At 41.3% G+C, this 21,875-nt stretch overlaps 2 protein-coding genes across 2 annotated transcripts in view; one reads left to right on the plus strand and one right to left on the minus strand.

The window, feature by feature from the left end:
- Nucleotides 1-21,875, minus strand: part of Ppfibp2 (PPFIA binding protein 2) — a 165,843-nt gene that overhangs the window by 91,282 nt on the left and 52,686 nt on the right. The window contains 1 exon segment of the mRNA XM_059269181.1: nucleotides 6,463-6,677. Coding sequence (XP_059125164.1) covers nucleotides 6,463-6,677 — 215 coding nt within the window.
- Nucleotides 9,845-10,260, plus strand: LOC131915859 (large ribosomal subunit protein eL33-like). Its single transcript, XM_059269169.1, has one exon. The coding sequence runs from the start codon at nucleotides 9,901-9,903 to the stop codon at nucleotides 10,231-10,233; it is 333 nt and encodes a 110-aa protein (XP_059125152.1). The 5' UTR covers nucleotides 9,845-9,900; the 3' UTR covers nucleotides 10,234-10,260.

Genomic DNA, 21,875 nt, shown 5'->3' on the forward strand with positions numbered 1-21,875 from the left:
TATCCACCTTGCCTTGGTTCAGCTTGCTCTCACGTGCCGAGGCTCACTTACCTGAACACCTGCTATATTACAAAGGAAAGCTTCTGGGGTGGAGTTTGGGGGTGTGCATGTGTTCCAGTTCCAAAGAGAACAGCAGTTGCTTGGAGTCTCTGCCAACCACTGGCCCACATCCTGCAACTTGGTGGGGCTGCCTCGACTTGTCCTCACTTTGCTTTGCTGTTGCCAGGCTTCCCTGACCCCTCTCTGACTTCATCTTGAACATTCACCAAGGATCTCCTTGGCCCATATCCACAATATCCAACAGCAGGATATGCCAGCTGCTGGCAGATGAGGGGTGTTTGTGTACCAAAATGTTAGAGAAACACCCATTGCTGCTCCATCTGGAGACCGCTGGCTCTGGGGCTCACGTCAGCTCACACCAGCTCTACATTAGCAAATGGGTCTGTTCCCCTAGCTGAATGCTTGACTATCGATAGCTAAGCTCTTTAGAAGGCTCCACATATAGCCAAGCTGACCACATCAACAAAACTTTACCCAGCCAACCAAACAGGTATGAAGTAGACAAGCCCCTTGCAGACCACAAGAAAGCTCTCTTGAGGCACAGCCAAGAGTCCCAGGAGCAGCCCGAGTGATACCAAGCCTTTCCTGCCTGTGGTAGTACCTCAAGTCTCCAAGGAACATCTTCTTTCTTGGCTTCAGGACCGTCTGGTGAGGCTTAGGAGCTCTTATAGCCCCATCTTCCTGAGGGGCATCAACTTGTACCTCACCACAGCATAGAGAAAAGGAAGGTGCCCTATCTGAAAATCAGCTCAATTTCCATCATAAGACAAATTGTTCAAATTACAGCTGCAGGTCCTGGCTGCATCTTCTGTGAGCACTGAGCCCAGCTTCACACTGTCCACCAAACATAAAGGACTACAATCCTATCTCTTGAAGGTAACATTTCTGTTGTCTAGAGGATAGCTGGGAGCATCTCACTTAAAGCTCTCTGCAGACAGCTTCAACATGCCTCAGACTCCAAGAAATTCCTTGTACAAAAGCCTTGTCAATCAGCTTTCCACAAGTAGGTCCAGAATTCAGACATGGACTCCAAGGAAATCCAAACCTCTTGCTCCTTGTTTCACTGAGACCCCCAGAGACAAATCCCGGTCAGAGAGTTCTACACATGCCCTTCCAGACCTGGAGCCCACTTCCCAACCCACTTCTTGCCAAGAGTCTAGGCCAGAGAGCTCTAGAAACTTACAGCTCAGTATTCATTAATCTTGAGCAGGTCTGTTATGTTACTCTTGGAGGTAACCCTGGCAGTCTGGCCAACAAGGCTCCTGCTGGCCATGTTGCTACAGCTGTGTTTCAGCCTTGGTGAGACCCAACAGGAAGAGAACAAGCCCTACATTCAAACATACCCAGTTGTCCACTCTGATGCAGCAGGACCAGGAACGCCCTCTCCATCTAAGCCATAAAGGAAAGGCAGGCCCAGCTCCAGTGAATTGGTCCTATTCTAACTAGCAGTCACTCCCCCACACACAACGCTACATGCTAGCAAGCCCCTTTATCTTAGGGACCCTATGGTGTCTGGAGAGCTAGTATCCCTGAAGGACAGCGGCAGGAGACTACACGTCCCATGACACAACCCTTCCTCTCTGGCCAGAGTTCATTGATTCTTAGCAAGTGTCATTTGACAAAACAGGAGCTAATCTACAGCTCTGTTGAAGTTTTACATTTGGATCAGGGACATGGATCAGGGGAGTAAAAATACTTTCTGTGCAAGCCTGATGACCTGAGTTCAGAGTCCCAGAACCTATGTAACGGCCGGATCTGGTATGCATCTGTAATCAGAGCACATCTCTGGTGAGATGGGGAGGCAGAAGAGAAAAGAGAATCCCTTTTTAGCTTATAGGTCAGAAAGCCTGGGGTATTCAGCCGGTGACAAGCAAGAAAGATCCTGTCTTAGAAACAAGACAAAAGGTGAAAATCACTGCCCAAGGTTGTTCCCTGACCTCCACATGCATGCTATGGCACATGCGCACTCTTACACATAAACAAGCACACAGGCACTCACAAATAAATATAATTGTTTCAAGTTCTACATTTCTATTTCATTGGCTCCTAGTATTTTTATGTGCCTGGAGGATATAGCTCCAAAGTTATTTAGCAAGCCAATGAGATTCTTTGGGATTTGAGGTTTTGTTTGATTGTTTTAATGGAGGAGGGTACTGGGGATACAGCTCAGTTGGCAAATAACTTGCTAGTATGAACCAGGTTCTGGGTCTAATAACCAACATCACCTAAAACTAGATGTGGTGGTACATACTTATCATAAAAACTTGTATCAAAAATAAAATATAAAAAGGAAAGACAGAAATGACTTGTTGGTTAACTAAAAGAATAAACATGTGTGTGCGTGCGTGCATGCATGCATGCGTATTTGTCATAGACATTTGGGGATGTCTGCCTAGAGGCCATTCTTTCCCTCTACTCTTTTCCTTTCTGACAGCAGCCATCCCTCCAAGTCAGGCCTCAGCTCACCTTGGACTACTTATGACTAACTGAAGACAATGGAGGGTAAATTAATTGCTCTTGTCTGAAATGCTTAGGACTGGCAGTATTTTAGTTGTTTTAGATTTTGCTTTTTTAAAAAAAGGATTTCTTTTTATTATTTACACAGAATTTACTGGTCAAGCATCCCTAATCAAGAAAAGTGAAATAAGATTTCAAAACACCTGAAATCCAAAATGCTCCATAACTGAAACTTTTGGATTTCTTGATGAGGGTTACCCAATTTGTTCTTGGTCTAATGCCCTATTTTTCTTTCTCAGCTTCTTCTGATGCTTCAGCAGCATCCTGGCCACTGTACTAATGGGAAGTCTGCTGGAGGGATTCAGAAAAACATCTCCACCCTTAATCAAAAATAAATAAAAATGGACATACTCTTCAGAAGAATAAGAAGAAACTGATCAACTCTGAACAGAGCTATATAGTTGTGTCTATGTGAAGACAAGGTCCTTGAGCTCCATCAGCCATGGATGGAGGATACAACTAAGGAAAATCCAGCCCTGAGACATGGTGGGACAGGAAGATGGGAGGAGTCAGGGCTTTTGAAGTCATCTAGAGCCGGTGACTTTAGAAGGGCATGCCCAGCCTCTCTCCACTTTTCTAGTCCAAACCCTACTATTGGCACTGCTTTGTTGAAGAAAGTAAAAAAGATGGTGATGTTATCAGACAGAGATGGACCATGTCAGGCTAATTGTTCCAACAAAATAGGAACTCTGAGGCGTGTGACAGAGTCAGTCTGTCTGCAGGAGAGAATGGTACAAACACACACATGATGCACAGCCTGAGTTGAGCAGGAGGCATGTATCAGTCTTACCTTGTCCCTCAAATTACCTCTCTCATTCCAACTCCAATCCTAATCCACCTAAGAGCATACACACACACACACACACACACACACACACAAAACAACAACAACAACAAAACCTGGGTGTGATGGCACACACCTTTAGTCCCAGCTTTCAGGAGGCAGAGCAGGCATATTTCTATGAATTCAAGGCCATCCTGGTCTACATCACAAGTTCCAGACCAGCAAGGATTACATAGACCCTAACTATACAAAAAGAAATCTTAAAATAAAATCAAGTGGAGTCTCAGTGATTAAAGCAAAGCTTTTTAAACTTTAGTGAATCACTTTAAGGTAGTTTAGTGCCTGATCTAAAGTCTACATTTTTTCACAAGCTGCTTGTGAAAAATAGACCAAAAGTTGTGTGGCAAGTTTTTCTCTGAAAGAACCAATCTAAAGCACTCACGGAATTGTTCACTGCTCTGAATTTTGTGGCTGTACAGGGAAGACCTAGTGTGGAATGTGTGTAAAGCCAGAGTGTAAACTGTCTTTAGGTCAGCCAGACCTGAAATGCAGACAGGTCATTTCTGCTCAGAATCAAACCATTAACATGCAGCTCTGGTTTCTTGGAATGTTTATATGAACTTCTGACCCCTGAAAAGTACACCATTCATATGTGGCTGATGGGCATAATTACTCTAAAAGATTTATGAATGCAATAAATAGCTTTTAGGGAAATCTGTCTTAAAGAGCAGATTCTACAATCATTGTAAATAATCAGCCCCTAAAAACTGTGCAAATCTGAGAACACAAGATGCTTCCTTCCCCAAGCAACACATCGACTGCATTTAGAACAAATTATTTTTAATGTATTCCCCCAAAATATTTTAAAAGTTACATCAACTTTTTTTATGCCACTCATTAAAAATACTGATGAATTTAAGTGAACAGTCACATGGAAGTCAAACCATGAACCTACTGGAGGGAGGAACAGGTGTCTAACAGTTATCTGAAGTGAGGTTAAGTCAGGCCTCTGTAGGGCTATGAGGAAGAGAAGGGACCCCAACAGTTATGAGTGATGAAGTTAATAACTAAAACCTTCTAAAACCCTATGGTTTGAAAAGCACAGCACTTAAAAAAAATCTGTCTAAATAAAATAGGTCATTTCAATATGGTAACACCAAAACACCTATAGAACAATGAGTACAAGGAGGTGAACAGAGAGTAGAATAGCCCTGTCCAAGAGGTTAAGGCGATAGCAAAGTTGTGTGGGAAGAAAATTTAGAACTGTTTTTGGACTTATCCTTTCAATTCCTCCATTTGAACACCTCACTTTGATAATTTAACTACATTAACAAAAAAAATTCATATGTGATCATGTATATATATGGATTTTTTTCATGCGGGCATGAGATTAAAAATTTAGAAACTATAGAGAATACTAATAAGCTAATAAAAAGTTGAGCCTTCTCACTAAAGAAAGAAATGTACAAAAACAGCAGTAAAATAATTTCCCTTATGAAACTGCTAAAGCCATTTTTTAATCTTGGTGTTTATTTCTGATGTCAGGATAACATGGAATAGACTTGCTTCTAACTTGGCCAATGAAAATAAAGACAATGGCCCAGGCGGTGGTGGCACACGCCTTTAATCCCAGCACCCAGGAGGCAGAGGCAGGTGGATCTCTGTGAGTTCGAGGCCAGCCTGGTCTCCATAGCAAGTTCCAGGAAAGGCGCAAAGCTACACAGAGAAACCCTGTCTTGAAAAAACAAAAAGACAACAACAAAAAAAAGAAAATAAAGACAATGAAATTCTTCTGAAAAGAGATTTGGAAAAATATATCAAAGGCTTAAAGATATTAACATTCTTGGATTATGACTGCCAGGTTTAGCCAACTGCTTGGGGCATACTTGATTATTGTTATTCACTGTTTACCTAAAATCAAATTTAATTGGACATTTTATATTTTAAATGATGACCCTAGTTGATCTCTGCAATTATACTGCTGGAAAATTCTACATCAGAAATCGATAGTCACATATGGTGAAAGACTTAAAATAATCTAAGTGACAGTATCAGAAAGACTGTAACGTAAGTGACAGTACAGCCATTTAAGATGATCAAGGGACACTTATGTTCGTTGTAAACTGTACAGTGAAGAAGAAAGACAAGAAACTGCTGAAGTATGGACAGACAGGACTTGTATTCAGAAAGAACTGACAATTAATCTCCCGGCTCTGTGATGGTAAACTTCTAGACGAAGCTGAAAGGGAGCCAGCAAAAATAAGGCCCTGGAGACTCATAAAAGAACTTAGAGGACAGAACAGGATGTGTTTATAAGGACTCTTGTAATTACACTGGGCCTACCTGAACAGCCGAAGCTGTGCTCTCTATTTTTCAGGTTAGTTTATTTGAAACTGTTCCTACTTCCCCTTCATGTTTAAGATCACAGACATATTCACAGATCCTGGCCATTGTTACAAAGGCATCTTTGGGAAACCATTATACTGCCTACGACCTTGGTACAGGTACATGATACAGGTAGACAGCTTATATAATGAAAATACTGAATAACACATGTAATGGAGATAATGAGGAACTAACTATTCAGTGTTGACGAAGGCATGAGATGCACTGACAGATCCTTCTAGAACAGAAAGGAGGTTAGGACATCTGGAATGGAGGCTGTTTAGTCATAAATGACATGATTTATGGATAAGGATGTCTCAACTTCTAAGATCAACCTTTCCCTCCCAATTTGATGTTGTGTTCCTACCTCCTACCTCTGCACATTTTCTAATTCTGAACAGGTCTGCAGGAGTCTAGCATTTAAAGACTGTGCCCCAGCCTTTTTCCTCAAATTGAGCTTAGGTGGCTGAAATAGTGCACCCTCCTTCATTCCCTATCATTCCTTCTCTGGCTTCCCAGCATCCTTCCTCTACCCTCCAATGGCTACATCCCAGTTGACCTCAATGAGCTAGCTCCTTATCTTACCCATTCCCAGGTAATATGAATTCCCCACACATTGACCTGCCCATCTCTTTGGGAAAGCAGTTGGAAACATTCCATTGCTACATAATTATGTGTCCCATAATTCCCTTATCAGGCTATGGACCCACACTCACCAAGCTGTCCTCAAACCACTCCTTTATGTAAGCAGCCGTTGGGCCAGGGATTTGGCTCAAGAGGGCTTCTCTCTCCTGAGGAAGGGCCAACATCTCCAGGGCCAGTCTCAGGTCCTCAATGAGATGGAGCACTGGTATAGAGTTCATGCAGGAGGATGGAGAAGACAACCCAGGCTCACAAGTACCATCACTAATATCTGCAACTGTTTTAGTGCCTGGAACAAAAAGGAGGAGAAGATCTTGTTAAGAAAAGTGGATGACACAGTCAGTGACTTTATTAAGAGCAAAGACAGTGAGAAGTGGAGGAGAAGAGCTGGAGGATCATTCCTGCCTCACCATGGAAACACGGCAGCAGCATCTTTACTCTCAACTGGAATGGTAGGAAGAGAAGCCCATCAGAGGGGAATCCAGCCTACTGAGCCTGACATACAAAGCTTGCACATGAAGACAACTGATAAAATACAGCCAGCCCTCACCAGTGACCCAAATCAATATGACCCAATTCTTTAGCTTTTACAAATATATTTGTTTTCTTTTAAGTCAGTGTTAGACTGCACAGATGACCACTCCAAACTCGTCCCATTCACTTAAGGGCATTCCTCTCCCTGGGCTGGCCTGGTCACTTCTATTACTAGAACACCATGGCTAATGCTGGGTCTGGGGTTTAAGAGGACTGACAGCTCCTGCTCTTCCTCTCCAATGCCAATCACCTTGTAACAAAGGCCACCTATGCTGTAGAAAAGACAGCCCCAACTGTCACCAGTCACCTCACTGTGGTAACAGACTTGTGAATGAAAACATCCTGGGTCCTCCAAATCCAGACAAGCCATCCCTATGGAACAGTATCACACAATTATGGAATTATGAAGAAACAAATGGTAGAGCTGATCTGAGTTGGGTTAGCTGACCACAGTTATGGACAAGGATCACTATAGTCATTCTGGTGATGGATTACAGAGAAGTAGAATCTTTCTGGGTGCCGTAATTGGGAGATTGCTGTATTAAAACTGTATTAGTTCCTATGCACAGCCACAGCCCATCTCCCCATGACAGACTGCATGGACTCTGAGAACAGAGTCTGTGCCAGGCATAGCTGAGTTGCCAGCACCCACTAGACACTGAAATGCAATTCATGCAAATGACTGCACATATACTCAAGTGGATAGATAAAGAGAAAGAAATGAGTGCCTGGATTTCCTCAGAGATCTGCGATGTGGGGTCAGTTCCTTTTAATTTAGTATGTCTAAAATAGGACTGTTTGTGTCTTTCTACACCCTGTCATTCAACTACAGAAAAGCCCAAACTGACCTCACGGAGTCTGACAAAGGAATTCTGTGCTTTCAGCTGTAAGAAATACTTTGTAAAACGTAGGTTAAAGGATGATTTTTTTTTTAGGGCATTTGGATTGTTAAGGCCAATAGGGTAAGCTACCTAAAGTTAGGATTATCCTGGAAAATGGGAGCTGACGGGCCACTATGGGTCTGGCATCTAATTCCTGGTCCCTTTACATTTTGAGAAGCCACCATAGTCCTTGCCAAGCAGTTTGGGAAGGAAAAATCCACACAGAAGGAAACAATTACCAAAGCATTTGATTGCCAGTTTGCCTTTTGAAAATACATGACAGAAGGAATCATAGGTCACAATCCACAAACAAGTCAGGCTCTGGAGAGCTAGGGGACAGCACGAGTATCCATGCTCTGGTGTATGCTCAGCACTTTCTGGCTCCTGCATACCCAATTTAGAGCTGATTGGGAATTGCACAAGCCAAACCTCAGGGAAGAAAACGGTTAGAAACTCAGCAAGCCCTCCAATCTCCACACAATTGCTCAGTAATGATTCCTCTGTGTTCTGAATGCATACTCTTTTTCTGTTTTTAAATTAAATTGTGTGTGTGTGTGTGTGTGTGTGTGTGTGAGAGAGAGAGAGAGAGAGAGAGAGAGAGAGAGAGAGAGGAGAGGGAGAGGGAGAGGGAGAGGGAGAGGGAGAGGGAGAGGGAGAGGGAGAGGGAGAGGGAGAGGGAGAGGGAGAGGGAGAGGGAGAGGGAGAGGGAGAGGGAGAGGGAGAGGGAGGTGGCATTTAGGGCAACAGTCAGGATAATTTTGGGGTGCTGGTTTTCTCCTTCCACTGTGGGTCAGGGACTGAGCTCAGGGCCTTGGGCTTGCACAGCAGGTGCTTTACCCACTGAGCCATCCTGCACGCCACACAGTCTAACTGCAGAGTTTCATACAGGTGAAGTATATGTTGAGTTGGGCTGAAAGAGACTGAAAATACAGAGGTTTTTACTAATTTTACGTGATGATGTGACCGTTGGGTATTTCATAGCACATACAAAAATAAAATTTAGAGAGATGAGTATTATATATAAATATTAAAGTATAAGAGTATAAAGTAGCTGAAAATTGGGTTAGATTAAGATTTGATAGACACAAGAAAAACTGAGCAAAATATAACAAAACACTGCATGCCTATTATGTAAAATTAATTTCTGCTACATAAAACAAGTCTGAAAACACTACTTGTAACAATTATAATAAAACATTAATAGATCCTTCATATAAGAGACATGGTATAAATCAGATGAAAAAAAAGGTCCCAATTCACTTCTTACACACAAAACAGGCATAGGGCTTTATACAGCTAACTCTGAGACACCTACAAAAACACAAATAGAAATTAAAATATAGAAATAAAGTGTTTTCTGGATAGTTCATGGAACATTTAAAAATGGGAGTTCAGTTTTTCACTAATAAAATAATTGAAGTTGAAAATGCAATGATCAGTGTTGACAAGCACACACAGAATACTCAGAGCCTGCTAAGAGACATAAAAACTGGCCCAATTCTTTGTAATATGCAGTTTGGCAGATACTGTAAAAATATTCATACTTTTTAACTAGCAATTCCAATTTTACAAATCTAACTAAGGAAATTCAACCAGATGTTCATCAAAGATAAACACACAATAATGATCTCAATAGTGTGCTAATTCTGGAAAAATGGGGGTAAATATCACCAACTAGGTGAGTATTTACATTAATTCCAAAACATTCAAAAGTGTAATTCATATAGGTATATATATATATATATAAAAGAAATGACTGTCCAAAGAACCAGAAACATGAAGCCTTATACTCATTTGTAAAATATATCATTAAATGGGTAAAGAGATGGCTCAGTAGTTAAAAGCACTGGCTGCTCTCCCAGTGGACCTGGTTCAATCCCCAACACTCATATGACCCCTCACAACCATCACACTCCAGTCCCAGGGGATCTGATGCCCTCTTCTGGCTTCCATGGGCACAGCATGCATGTGGTACACAGATGTACCTGTAGGCAAAACACCCATACACAAAAGATAATTTAAAAAAAAATTTTAGCTCTTTCCGCCATCTTGGCGCCGGTGAAGGCCTGCTGGGAACAGGACTTCTAAAAGGCAAATATGTCTGGAAGGCTTTGGTGCAAGGCCATTTTTGCTGGCTATAAGCGAGGTCTCCGGAACCAGAGAGAGCATACAGCTCTTCTTAAAATTGAAGGTGTTTATGCTCGAGATGAAACTGAATTCTACTTGGGCAAGAGATGTGCTTATGTGTATAAAGCAAAAAACAACACAGTGACACCTGGAGGCAAACCAAACAAAACCAGAGTGATCTGGGGAAAAGTAACCCGGGCCCATGGAAACAGTGGCATGGTTCGTGCCAAATTCCAAAGCAACCTTCCTACAAAGGCCATCGGACACAGAATCCGTGTGATGCTGTACCCTTCCCGGATTTAAACTAATGAAAGTAAATAAATAAAAGTACATTTGAAAAACAAAAAACAAAAACAAACAAACAAAAAAAATTTTAAGAAAATATAATTACTATGTATATATATTTAAACAGATATACATAGATAGAAAGAATAATTTTTTAAATGTTGGCAATGACTTTCATAAGTGAGAGATTGCAACTTGGCATTTAGCTTGTGCATAGGTACTCCAGGTTTAAACATGTTTTCTAAATCCATACTGGATATTACACAGTGCCAGCACAAGAGATTTCAATTGTGTGTGGGGAGGGGCGGTACATGTGTGTATGTATATATGTATATATGTATCAAGTGTGCTCATATGTGAGCCAGAAATCAACACTGGATATGTTCCTCTATTGCTTTTTTTGAGCTCCCACTTCAACTTGACTGGTCAGCCAGTGAGCTCTAGCATCCACCTGCCCCTCTACCTCCCCACCCCTACCCAGGACGGCAATTATAGGTGCATGCACTATGCCTGGCTTTTACATGGGTGCTGGAGATCCGACCTCAAATCTTTATGCTTACCCATCATACACTTACTCGCTGAGTCATCACCTCAGCCCTCCAGCCCTTCTTTAAACATTTTCGGAGTGAGTGAATACGGACACATTCTCTCCTTGTGCCCTGATGACCTTTATTTCACTCAGTAATTGTACAAGTGAAGAACTGATATATTTTCAAACAATCTCAGAGATCTGTGGCTGGGTCACATGATCTGTTGGAAAGCATGCAAAGTCTGAGGGGATATCCTGGCAAGTGGACAGACCAAACTACCAGGAGTCCCCTTCACTCACAATGAACAAGCAGAAAAGCTGAAACAGCCTCCCAATTCACAGCTGTACTCGAAAGAAAATTAAAACCTTGGGGGCTGGGGGAAAAAAAAAACCTGAATGGTGAAATAAGTTCAAACTGACTCTAGGACATCTCAGAAAAAAGAACAGACAGAGGAAGGGCCCAGGATGAGAGCTGGGGCTTCTGTAATGGGTGAGAGCAGTAAGCTGAGTGAAGTCCGTAAAGACAGTAGCCATAAATATTACCTGTTTCATTGAGGGGCTCTAAAAAATTCACCCATGGCAGAGAAACGTGCAGAGCCCCAGGCACGTCTGTAAAGCCCTGCATACCCACACACTGTGAGAAACGCAAACTACAGGTCTCTGCATACCACAAGTGCAGGCCAAATGCCTACCATGCATTCTTTCCTAAAAATCCCCAAAAAGAATCAGTACACAACACACACAATGGTCCAGAGTGTGTGCTAAACACTGCCAAAGCCACAATCTCCCAGAGGGCTCAACGCCCCATGACACACATATTCCCTGCATATTCCCTAAACAAAATTACAGCCACATGTCAAAATAAAAAAACACATACAGCAAATAAGAGAATGTGTGCCTTAATCCTGGATATGCCTGTGTATATGGCAAAGGATTCCCTCTTGAATTATTTCTCAGAAAAAGGTGATTCAACTTATATTCAAGTGCTAAAACCAAGTGTCTCTCTCTGGGAACACAGTATTACATTATCTTGAATAACGAAGTCCTATATAGGGAATATAAATCAGCACAAAGGTTGTAACTTTGGATGCTTACAGAATTCATAGGGGAGTTTTGCCAACTCCAGATACACTTCAGAGAGCTGAATTTCATTGGTCTCAGACATGATCTAGAGTAAGGAAAAGGTTCTCAGCATTCTAAAATGAAGCCAAAGTGGAGACTATTGCATTAGAAAGGTCACTCAACTGTGGTGGTTTTTTTGTTGCCCAAAATATTGTGCACCCTAATAAACTAATCTGGGGTCAGAGAACAGAACAGCCACTAGACACAGAGGCTAGAAAATGGTGGCATTCACGCCTTTAATCCTAGCATTCCAGAGGCAGAGATCTACCTGGATCTCTGTGTTCTGAAGGATACAGCCAAGCATGGTGACTCACGCCTTTAATCCAAGAAAGTGAGCCTTTAATCCCAGGGAGTTATGGCAGAAAGCAGAAAGGTGTATAAGGCATGAAGACCAGAATCTAGAAGCTTTTAGCTGGTTAAACTTCGGGCTTTTGAGAAGCAGTTCAGCTGAGACCCAATTGGATAAGGACTCAGAGGCTTCCACTCTGAGGAAACAGGATCAGCTGAGGAACTGGCGAGGTGAGGTAGCTGTGGCTTGTTCTGCTTCTCTGATCTTCCAGCATTCACCCCAATACCTTGCTCCAGGTTTGTTTTTTTATTAATAAGACCTTCTAAGATTCCTGCTACACTCAACCAATGCTAGTTTCTGATGACTACAGAGGCTAGCTGAGAATTCTTATTTTAAGAAGCAAAACCCAAATCTAATATATAGTAATTTTAATTTAATGTTCAAATAATTGTTGAGGATAAGACAAAACAGAAGTATAGAATTTTTAATCACATAAAAATATTGTTAAGCATTCTATTTTTTTATTAATTGTTTTTTTTTTCCAGCCCGATCACAGTTTCCCCTCCCTGCAACCTCCCTTCCCTGCACCCATCCACTCCTCCTCCATTATCTTCAGAAAAGAACAGGCCTCCCATGTATATCAGCCAGATATGGCATATCAAGTTGCAATAAGGCTAGGCACCTCCTGTCCTACTGAGGCTGGACAAGGCAACCCAGTAGGAAGAAAAGGTCCCAAAAGCAAGTAACAGAGTCAGAGACAGCCCCAGCTCCAATTGTTACAAGTCCCACAAGTAGACTAAGCTACACAACTGTAGCATACGTGCAGAGGGCTTAAGTCAGTCCCATGCAGGCTCTCTGGTTGGTGGTTCAATCTCTGTGAGCCCCTAGAAGCCCAGGTTAGTTGATTCTATGGGTTTTCTTGTGGTGTCCTTGACCCCTCTGGCTCCTACAATCCTTCCTCCCCCTCTTCTGCAGGATTCCCCAAGTCCAACTAATGTTTGGCTGTGGGTCTCTGAACCTGTTTCCAACAGTTGCTGGGTGAAGCCTCTCTGTTGACAATGGGCTAGACAACCACCTATGAGTATAGCAGCATTGACTTTTTTTTTTTTTGCCAATCATGTTTGGCACAATCCTGGGTCTCTGGGCTGTCCACCTCTGGATCCTGGTCCTCCAGGCAGTGTCATGGGTAGGCTCCCTCTCATGATGTGGTTCTCAAGCTCTATCAGTCACTAATTGGCAACTCCTATAATCTCTGTGGCTTCTTTACACCAGCGTACCTTGTAGACAAATTGTAGGGTAGAGGTTTGGGGGCTGGGTTGGAGTCCCAACCCCTCCACTGAAGTCTTGCCTGGTTACAGAGGATGGCTGATTCAGGCTCTATATCCCTCACTGCTAGGAGTCTTAGCTAGGTTCACCCTCATAGATTCCTAGGAATTTCCATTGCACTAGGTTTCTAGCTCATCGCAGAGATGCCCCTGACTCCAGCTGCCTTTCCTAGTACACATTCCCATCCTCCCCACACCTGATCCCTCCTGTTTCCATGTCTATCCCCCAAGCAGACCCCTCCCTTCCATCCACCTGTAATGTCATTCTATTTCCCCTTCATAGTAAGATTCATGTGTCCCCCTTTGAGCCTTCCTTCTTACTTAGTTTCTTTAGTCTGTGGACTGTAGCGTGGTTATCCTTTATGGCTAATATTCACCTATAAGTGAGTACATACCATGTTTATCTTTCTGGGTCTGGGTTACCTCATTCAGGATGATCTTTTCTAGTTCTATCCATTTGCCTGCAAATTTTATGATGTCACTGTTTTTAACAGCTGAGTAATACTCCATTGTATAAATGTACTACATTTTCTTCATCCATCTTTGGTTGACAGACATATAGGTTGTTTCCAGTTTCTGGTTAGTATGAATAAAGCTGATAAGAACATAGTTGAGCAAGTGTCCTTGTGGTATGGTAGAGCATCCTTTGGGTATGTGCTCAGGAGTGGGATAGCTGGGTCTTGAGGTAGGTCAATTCTCAACTTTCTGAGAAACTGCCATATTGATTTCCTAAGTGGCTATACAAGTTTGCGCTCCCATCAACAGTGGAAAAGTGTTCCTCTTGCTACATATCCTTACAAGCATGAGCTGTCCCTTGTGCTTTTGATCTTGGCCATTCTGATAGGTGTAAGATGGAATCTCAGAGTCATTTTGATTTGCATTTCCCTGATGGCTAAGGATGTTGAACAATTCCTTAAATGTCTCTCGGGCATTAAAGATTCTTCTGTTGAGAATTCTGTTTTGATATGTACCCAATTTTTTAATTGGGTTATTTGGGTTTGTTGATATCTAGTTTCTTGAGTTCTTTATATATTTTGGAAATCAGCTCTCTGTCAGATGTGAGGCTGGTGAAGATCTTTACCCATTCTGTAGACTGCCATTTTGTACTTTTTATTGTGTCCTTTGTCTTACAGAAGTTTTTCAGTTTCATGAGATCCCTTTTATTAATTGTTGATCTTCGCATCTATGCTACTGGTGTCCTGTTCAGAAGTTGTTTCCTGTGCCAGTGCTTTCAATGGTACTTCCCACTTCTTCTTCTATCAGGTATCTACTTGCATTCTTTAACATGGTGACATCCAGTTAGACCAGCACCATTTGTTGAAGATGCTTTCTTTTTTCCATTGTATATTTATGGCTTCTTTATCAAAAATCAGGTGTTCATAGGTATGTGGATTTATATCTGGGTTCTTGATTCAGTTCTATTGATCAGTCTGTCTATTTTTATGCCAATACTATGTGGTTTTTATTACTACTGCTCTGTAGTACAGTTTGAAATCAGGGATGGTGATACCTCCAGAAGTTCTTTTATTGTACAGTGATGGGGGATTATATCATTCTGGGGTCTTTGATGTAGTTGAAGACTAGATAGTTATAATTATGGTTTTCCTTGGTTATGACAAGAGATAAGGTAGATATGAAACCTTAGACTCACAAATGTAGGATAGGATATTATAATTATGGTTTTCCTTGGTTATGATAAGAGATAAGGTAGATATGAAACCTTAGATGCACAAATGTAGGATAGGATATCTTCTTTAATTTTGCCAAATACAAACAGACTAGATATAGTCTGTTTTGAATAGAAAGAAAAGGGGAGATGATAGATGATGTCATTCTGTATGCTGCGAATATACATTGCTCTGATTGGTTGATAAATAAAGCTGTTTGGCCAATGGTGAGGCAGAATAAGGTTAGACGGGACATTCTAACTAGAGACAGAGGAAGGAAAAATGGAGAGAGGAAACACTGCTAAGCTGCCAGGAGAAGCAAGATGTAAAGATACTGGTGAGCCACAAGCCACATGGCAAAGTATAGATTTATAGAAATGGGTTAATTTAAGATATAAGAACTAGCTAGCAAGAAACCTGCCATGTCCATAGTTTAAAAACAATGTAAGCCTGTGTATGTTTATTTGGGTCTGAGCGGCTGCAGGACTGGCAGATGAGAGAGATTTGTCTTGACTGTGGACCAGGTGAGACACAGAAAAATTCAGCTACAGTACAGGATTGTTTTAGCTATCTTGGGTTTTTTTGTTTGTTTTTCCATATGAAGTTCAGTATTATCCTTTCAAGGTTTGTAAAGAACTGTGTTGGAATTTTGATGGGACTTGCATTGAATATGTAGATTGCTATTGGTAAGATAGCCATTATTACTATGTTAATCCTACTAATCCACGAGCATGGGAGATCTTTCCATCTTCTGATATCTTCTTCAATTTCTTTCATCAAAGACTTGAAGTTCTTGCCATACAGGTCTTTAACTTGCTTGGTTAGAGTTACACCAAGATATTTTATATTTTATATTATTTGTTGTTATGGTGAAGGGTGCTGTTTTCCTAATTTCTTTTTCAACCCATTTGTCGTTTGTATATTGGAGGGCTACTATTTTTTTTTTTTTTTTTTTTTTTTTTTTAGGTTTCTTGGTATCCAGCTACTTCACTAAAGGTATTTATCAGCTGTAGGAGCTCCTTGGTAGAATTTTGGAGGTTGTTTATGTATACTATCATATCATCTACAAATAGCAATACTTTGACTTCTTCCTTTCCAATTTGTATGCCCTCCTTGATCTCCTTTAGTAGTCTTATTGCTTTAGCTAATAACCAATGTTGGTTTCTGATGACTACAGAGGCCAAGAATTTTAAGAAGTAAAATCCAAACTTAATATAGATAAATTAATTTTATTTATTTAACTTAATGTTCAAATACTTGTTGAGGACAAGACAAAACAGAAGTATAGAATTTTGTTAATAGTGTTTAATGACACAATTTTTATTAGTGTATATTACCTGCATACCGTAATGGATGTTATATGTAAACACATGCATATTTGAGTGTAAGGGTGTAATTGTGTGTACCATACATCAGAATAGGTACTTTGATCCAACTTCTAAAAACAGCCACAAGAAAGAAATAAAAAGTATCAATAATCCTATAACAAACCAAGAATCATCAATAATCCTATAAAGAAACTGTCTTGCTGCTCTAATCTTTTTGACAGAGAAAGAGTAAGCCAAATGCTTTTACAAGTTAATTCTATCAAACATTTCAGAACAGTTAGCTAATAGTTAGCTAATCTAACAGACTATTCAGTTTAGCCTAGAAAAGAGGAAACTTACTTTATAAGGGCAGAGTACCCAGACAAGTTTTAGAGAAAATGGTGAATTGTGACTCCTTACCCACCCCAGAACTGTATACCTCAGTCATCTTGATTACTACCAAGGAAAATTACAGCCTATCTCACTCTGTGAGCTCCTATATATAAATCCTATGCAAATAATTCTGAAAAACAAATCACACAATATATAAAAACAAGAATCAAGCTCATCTCTGTTGGGAAATAATAGACCAAGCAGACACAACCAGACAGAGTAATGACAGATCAGAGTTTGATAAAGTATGTAGAAACCAAAGTTTCCCCCTCACTACAGAATGTTTCATTAAATTACACACATACAGAATGCTTTCCCCAAAGTAACCATATACTAAGCCATAGGGAGGTCCCAACAGAAAACCAAGAACTCAGAGGGAGTTCATATGGTTTGAAGGTTTCCCCAAAGTTCATCCTAGGATGGGATGTAGCTCAGTTGGTAAAGTGCTACCAAGCCCTAGGTTTGATCCCCAGCATTAATTCTGATAGTGCATGTCTGTAATCCCAGCACTCCAGAAGTGGAGGCAGGAGGATCCTCAGCTACACTGAGAGTTCAAGGCCAACCTAGGCTACATGGGTTACTATCTACAAAATAAACAAACATAAAAACTAATCCTAACATAATAATGTTGAAATGTGGGATCCTGAAGTGATAATTAGGAGCCAGATGTGGTGTCACATGCTGGGATCCAACACTTAGTAGGCTGTGGAAAGAGAAATATAAACTGGAGGTGAGCCTGAGAAAGTGAGACCTTGTCTCCAACAAAAGGTAAAAGAGAAAGAAAAAAGAGGAAAGGGGGAGGGGAGTAACACAGAGAGGAAGAGAACCTTAAGGAAGAAAGGAGGGGGAGAGAAAAGAAAAGGTGCTGTGGATATCGCTCTGTATAAATAAAATGCTGATTGGTGAGTAGCCAGACAGGAAGTATAGGTGGGACAAGCAGAGAAGAGAATTCTGGGAACAGGAAGGCTGAGTCAGGAGCCACTGCCAGCCGCTGCCATGAGTACCAACATGTAAGATCCTGGTAAGCCACGAGCCATGTGGCAAGGTATAGATTTATAGAAATGGGTTAATTTAAGATGTAAGAACTAGATAGCTAAAAGCCTGAGCCATTAGGCCAAATAGTTTAAATATTATAAGAGTCTGTGTTTATTTTAAAAGTGGGCTGCAGGACAGCCAGGGCTTGGCGGGAGCTGAAGAGAAACTCTCCAGCTACAAAAAGGAAGAAAAGCAAAGGAAAGAGAAAATTAAATGATAAAGGGGAAAAGGGAAGGGAGAAGCAGAGAAGGGGTAATGAAATGTGTGAGGGTTCTGCCTTCATGAACAGATCAATGACTTTCATGGAAATGGGTCAGTTATGTCGGGGGTGGGTTTCTAATAAAAGCATGAGCTCAGCCCTCATTCCTTTTCTCTCTCAGGCAGTTCCCTTGCCTTCTGCCTTCTACCATGGGATGAAACAGAAGACGGCCCTTATAGGATGTTACATCCTTGATACTGGAATTTTCTGATTGTGTTTAAAATGGTGAGAAATTTCTTTACTTTATGAATCACCCAGTCTCAAATGCTCTGTTACAGTAGCACAAAATTGACTAAAACATCCTTGTTTCCATACTTTCACAGGAAAATAAGACAGATTTCCCTAGTGCATTTATGTTCTCTATGCTTCCCTCCTTCGGTTGATTTCCCCCAAAAAAAAGAAGAATAGTTCTCTGACTAAAGAGTTGAAGGAATTCACTGTTTCTCTCCACCATTGCCCGTCTTCTGAACGGTGGCTCACTCCTTGGGGAAATCTTTCTGAGAACAGTCTACCTCTGCAGAATGACATCTGCAGTCAGATACTAAGTTCAATTTGCTGTTGTGTTTGGGGTAGTGTGTGTGACGGACAATGTTTATAACCCTAACATAGCTTCAGATCAAGCCATCTTCTCAAGTCAGTATACCATAAAGTTAATGTTTTCATCTCCATCGGTATGAACTATTCACCCCACCCAACCCTCTGTCTACACCCCAGTTCCTGGATCCTGTCAATGTGTCACTTCACACATGGATCAAGGACTTTACAGGTGCAACTGAAGTAAACCAGGAGATGCTTAGAGAGTTGTAATTAGCCATTTGTTGGTCTAAAGAAAGAGAGAGGGGCCATGAGCTTGGGAATGCCACAGAACTCTGACAGAACATTGGGCAGGCATACAAAGCAAGCTATACAAAACAAACAAACAAACAAAAAACAAAAAAAAAACTCCTAAGACACCCATAGATACAAAAGCACACACATACATATACACACCCTTCTCAAAGTAGTGGAACTGAAGGGAGCCTTTGGAGCTCAGAACCTTTGTGGTACAAGCAAGTGGTAAGTGTTTGGCCTGTAAGTCACTGCCAAATTCTCTGTGGGCTATAGTTTTATGATTTTTATTTGTAATTTTAATTATATGTATGTAGGTACATCTATGTGAGGCTTTGCGCATGTGAGTGCAGTACCTTCAGAGGTCAGAAGAGGGCAGTAAATCTCTAGGTAGCTGTTTAGTGTGCCTTGGGTGCCAGGAACTGAAGTCAAGTCCACTGCAAGAGCAGTGCATACTCTCAACTGCTGAGCCATCACTTCAGGCTCCTAAGGTCTTAGCCTCACTGGCCCACTTGAGAGAAGAGGACCCGTCTTTAGGCCTGAGCAAGGGTGAGAATGAGTGGAAGACCGCTGTATAAAGCCAGTAGAAAACAACCTCAGCAAATCAATTTTAAAATCAGTCTTAAAACTCAGGTTTGGAACCAGTAAGAACACAATGATTCAGTATTCATGCAAAATATTCATAATTTGAGGGGCTAAAGCCCCTCATCTAAGGGCTGAGGCAATTTTCAGTTTAGAGTGCTTGCCCAGCATGCACTCTAGCACCACAAAAAAATAGATGAATAAAAAGTCCACCATCTTCTAGGATTTCAAGGACTGTGAGATCTAGAGGACAAAAATAATCACCAACAAGAGGGAAAATACACACTCACAAGTTAATGTAATATGTGTTACTCTGATTGGTTGAGAAGTAAAGCTGCATTGGCCTATGGCAGGGCAGGATGGAGCCAGACAGGAAAATCCGAGAGATAAGAGGAAGAGAAAGGAGAGGCAGAGAGACGCCAATCACCACTGAAAGAACAACATGCCGGCAGACCGGTAAGCCACAGAACATGTGGCAAAACATAGATTAATAGCAATGGGTTAATTTAAGATATAAGAACTAGCTAGCAAAAAGCCTGCCATAGGCCATGCAACTGGTAATTAATATTAAGCCTCTGAGCGGTTATTTATAAGCAGCTGTGGGCTGCAGGATGTGGGTGGGAGAGATTCGTCCTGACCACAGAGGTGGGCAAGACCAGAGGAAACTTCCAACTACAGTGCCCATAAGTGCACATGGAACGTTAGTGACCAGTAGCAGTGGTATAGGCTATCCGTCATGCAAGCATCAGTAAACTTCACCAAGTAAGTGGTACAGGTCACTACAACCAAATGCAAGATAGAAATCAATTTAAAATATATATGATTGTTTCTGTTTGAAAGTGAGATTGTGAAACAGAAGATACATCTAAGAAAGTAAGAAAATGAAGTTATCAAAGAAATTAAATAGAGACAGAAAAATATAGTATGTAGTACAGAGCTATCACTATGTACATATGTAACAATTCACAGAATAACATACACAACCAAGCACACACAATACATGGCAACTGATTAATAAAACCAAAAGTAGCTAGTTCAGAGTAGTAACAGAAAGATGATCTCTGGCAAGACTGATCCGAATATAAAGAAGGCATAGACAGTATTAAGAATAAAAACAGAGCCCGGAGAGACTCAGTCAGTAAAGCACTTACTGCACAAGCATGAGGACCTGAATTCAAACCTCAGCACACACATAAAAGCCATGTGTGGTATCACGCACCTGTGTTTACAGCGCCGGGGAGTCAGAGGCAAGAGGATCCCTGGGGCTTGGGGCCAAGCAGCTTTGCCCAACAGCAAGCCCAAGGCCTCAGTGAAGGACCTCATCTCAAAAAGCAAGGTGGGGGCTGAGGATGTTGCTCAATTGGTAAAATGTCAGCCACGCAAGAATGAGAACCTGAGTTTGGATCCTCAGTACACACATAGAAAACCAGATGTGGCAGTCACGCCTACAATCCCAGCACTTGGAGGAGACAAAATGAACCTATAAGCTTGCTACCCTGCTAGTCCAATCAACTGGAGCTTCAGGCTTAGTGCCTCAAAAATTAAGTTTGCAAGCAACAGAAGACACTGATGTCATACGCTGTTCTCTATACAAATGTGAACCTACATACATATGCATACACACATATAGCACACACAAATATACACATGTGCTGAAAAAGACCCAAGATTAACCTCTGACCTACGCTTACACAGACACATGTGTGCATACACTTGTACATGTGTATGCACTTGTACCTGCATGTGTGCATACACATGTGCATATGCACACACACACAAATAAAAACAAATGCGATGGACAAAATATAATAACCATCTATTTGCTAGCAAAATTTAAGACTTCAGTAAAATGAACATATTCCTAGAAAACTGTAAGTTGTCAAAAGTTAATAAACTAAAAACCTGAATATCCATAACCATAACAATAACAACAACTACAACTACAACCACCCTTCCAACAGGAAACCACAGGCCTGACGTTCCAGGCAGGTCTATCCTATACCTCTAACCACAGCAATGTTTAAGGAGCAATCCCTGACTTATCCAAACTCTCTCAGCAACAGAAAATGAGACCACACTATAGGGTAAGGTGGACTCTGCCAGCTGGGAAAACATACACTGTTGGCTGCCAAACAACAGATGCCACAATGGAGCATTCTGACACCTTCACACTGAAGGCAACCACTGACATGTCAGTCCCCAGAAACCTCTAACTGTACTCCACCTCTCCCTGTAAAAGAAGGTGGGATAGGGTAGCAAGATGGCTCAGCAGGTAAAGGTGCTTGCCACCAAAACTAAAGAGTGGAGTTTGATACTCAGAACCC

The sequence above is a fragment of the Peromyscus eremicus genome, chromosome 1 (assembly GCF_949786415.1).
Source record: "Peromyscus eremicus chromosome 1, PerEre_H2_v1, whole genome shotgun sequence".
In the NCBI taxonomy this organism is placed as follows: Eukaryota; Metazoa; Chordata; class Mammalia; order Rodentia; family Cricetidae; genus Peromyscus; species Peromyscus eremicus.

Coding starts and splice junctions, on each gene's coding strand:
- LOC131915859 (XM_059269169.1), top strand. CDS start 9,901: ATGTCTGGAAGGCTTTGGTGCAAGGCCATTTTTGCTGGCTATAAGCGA.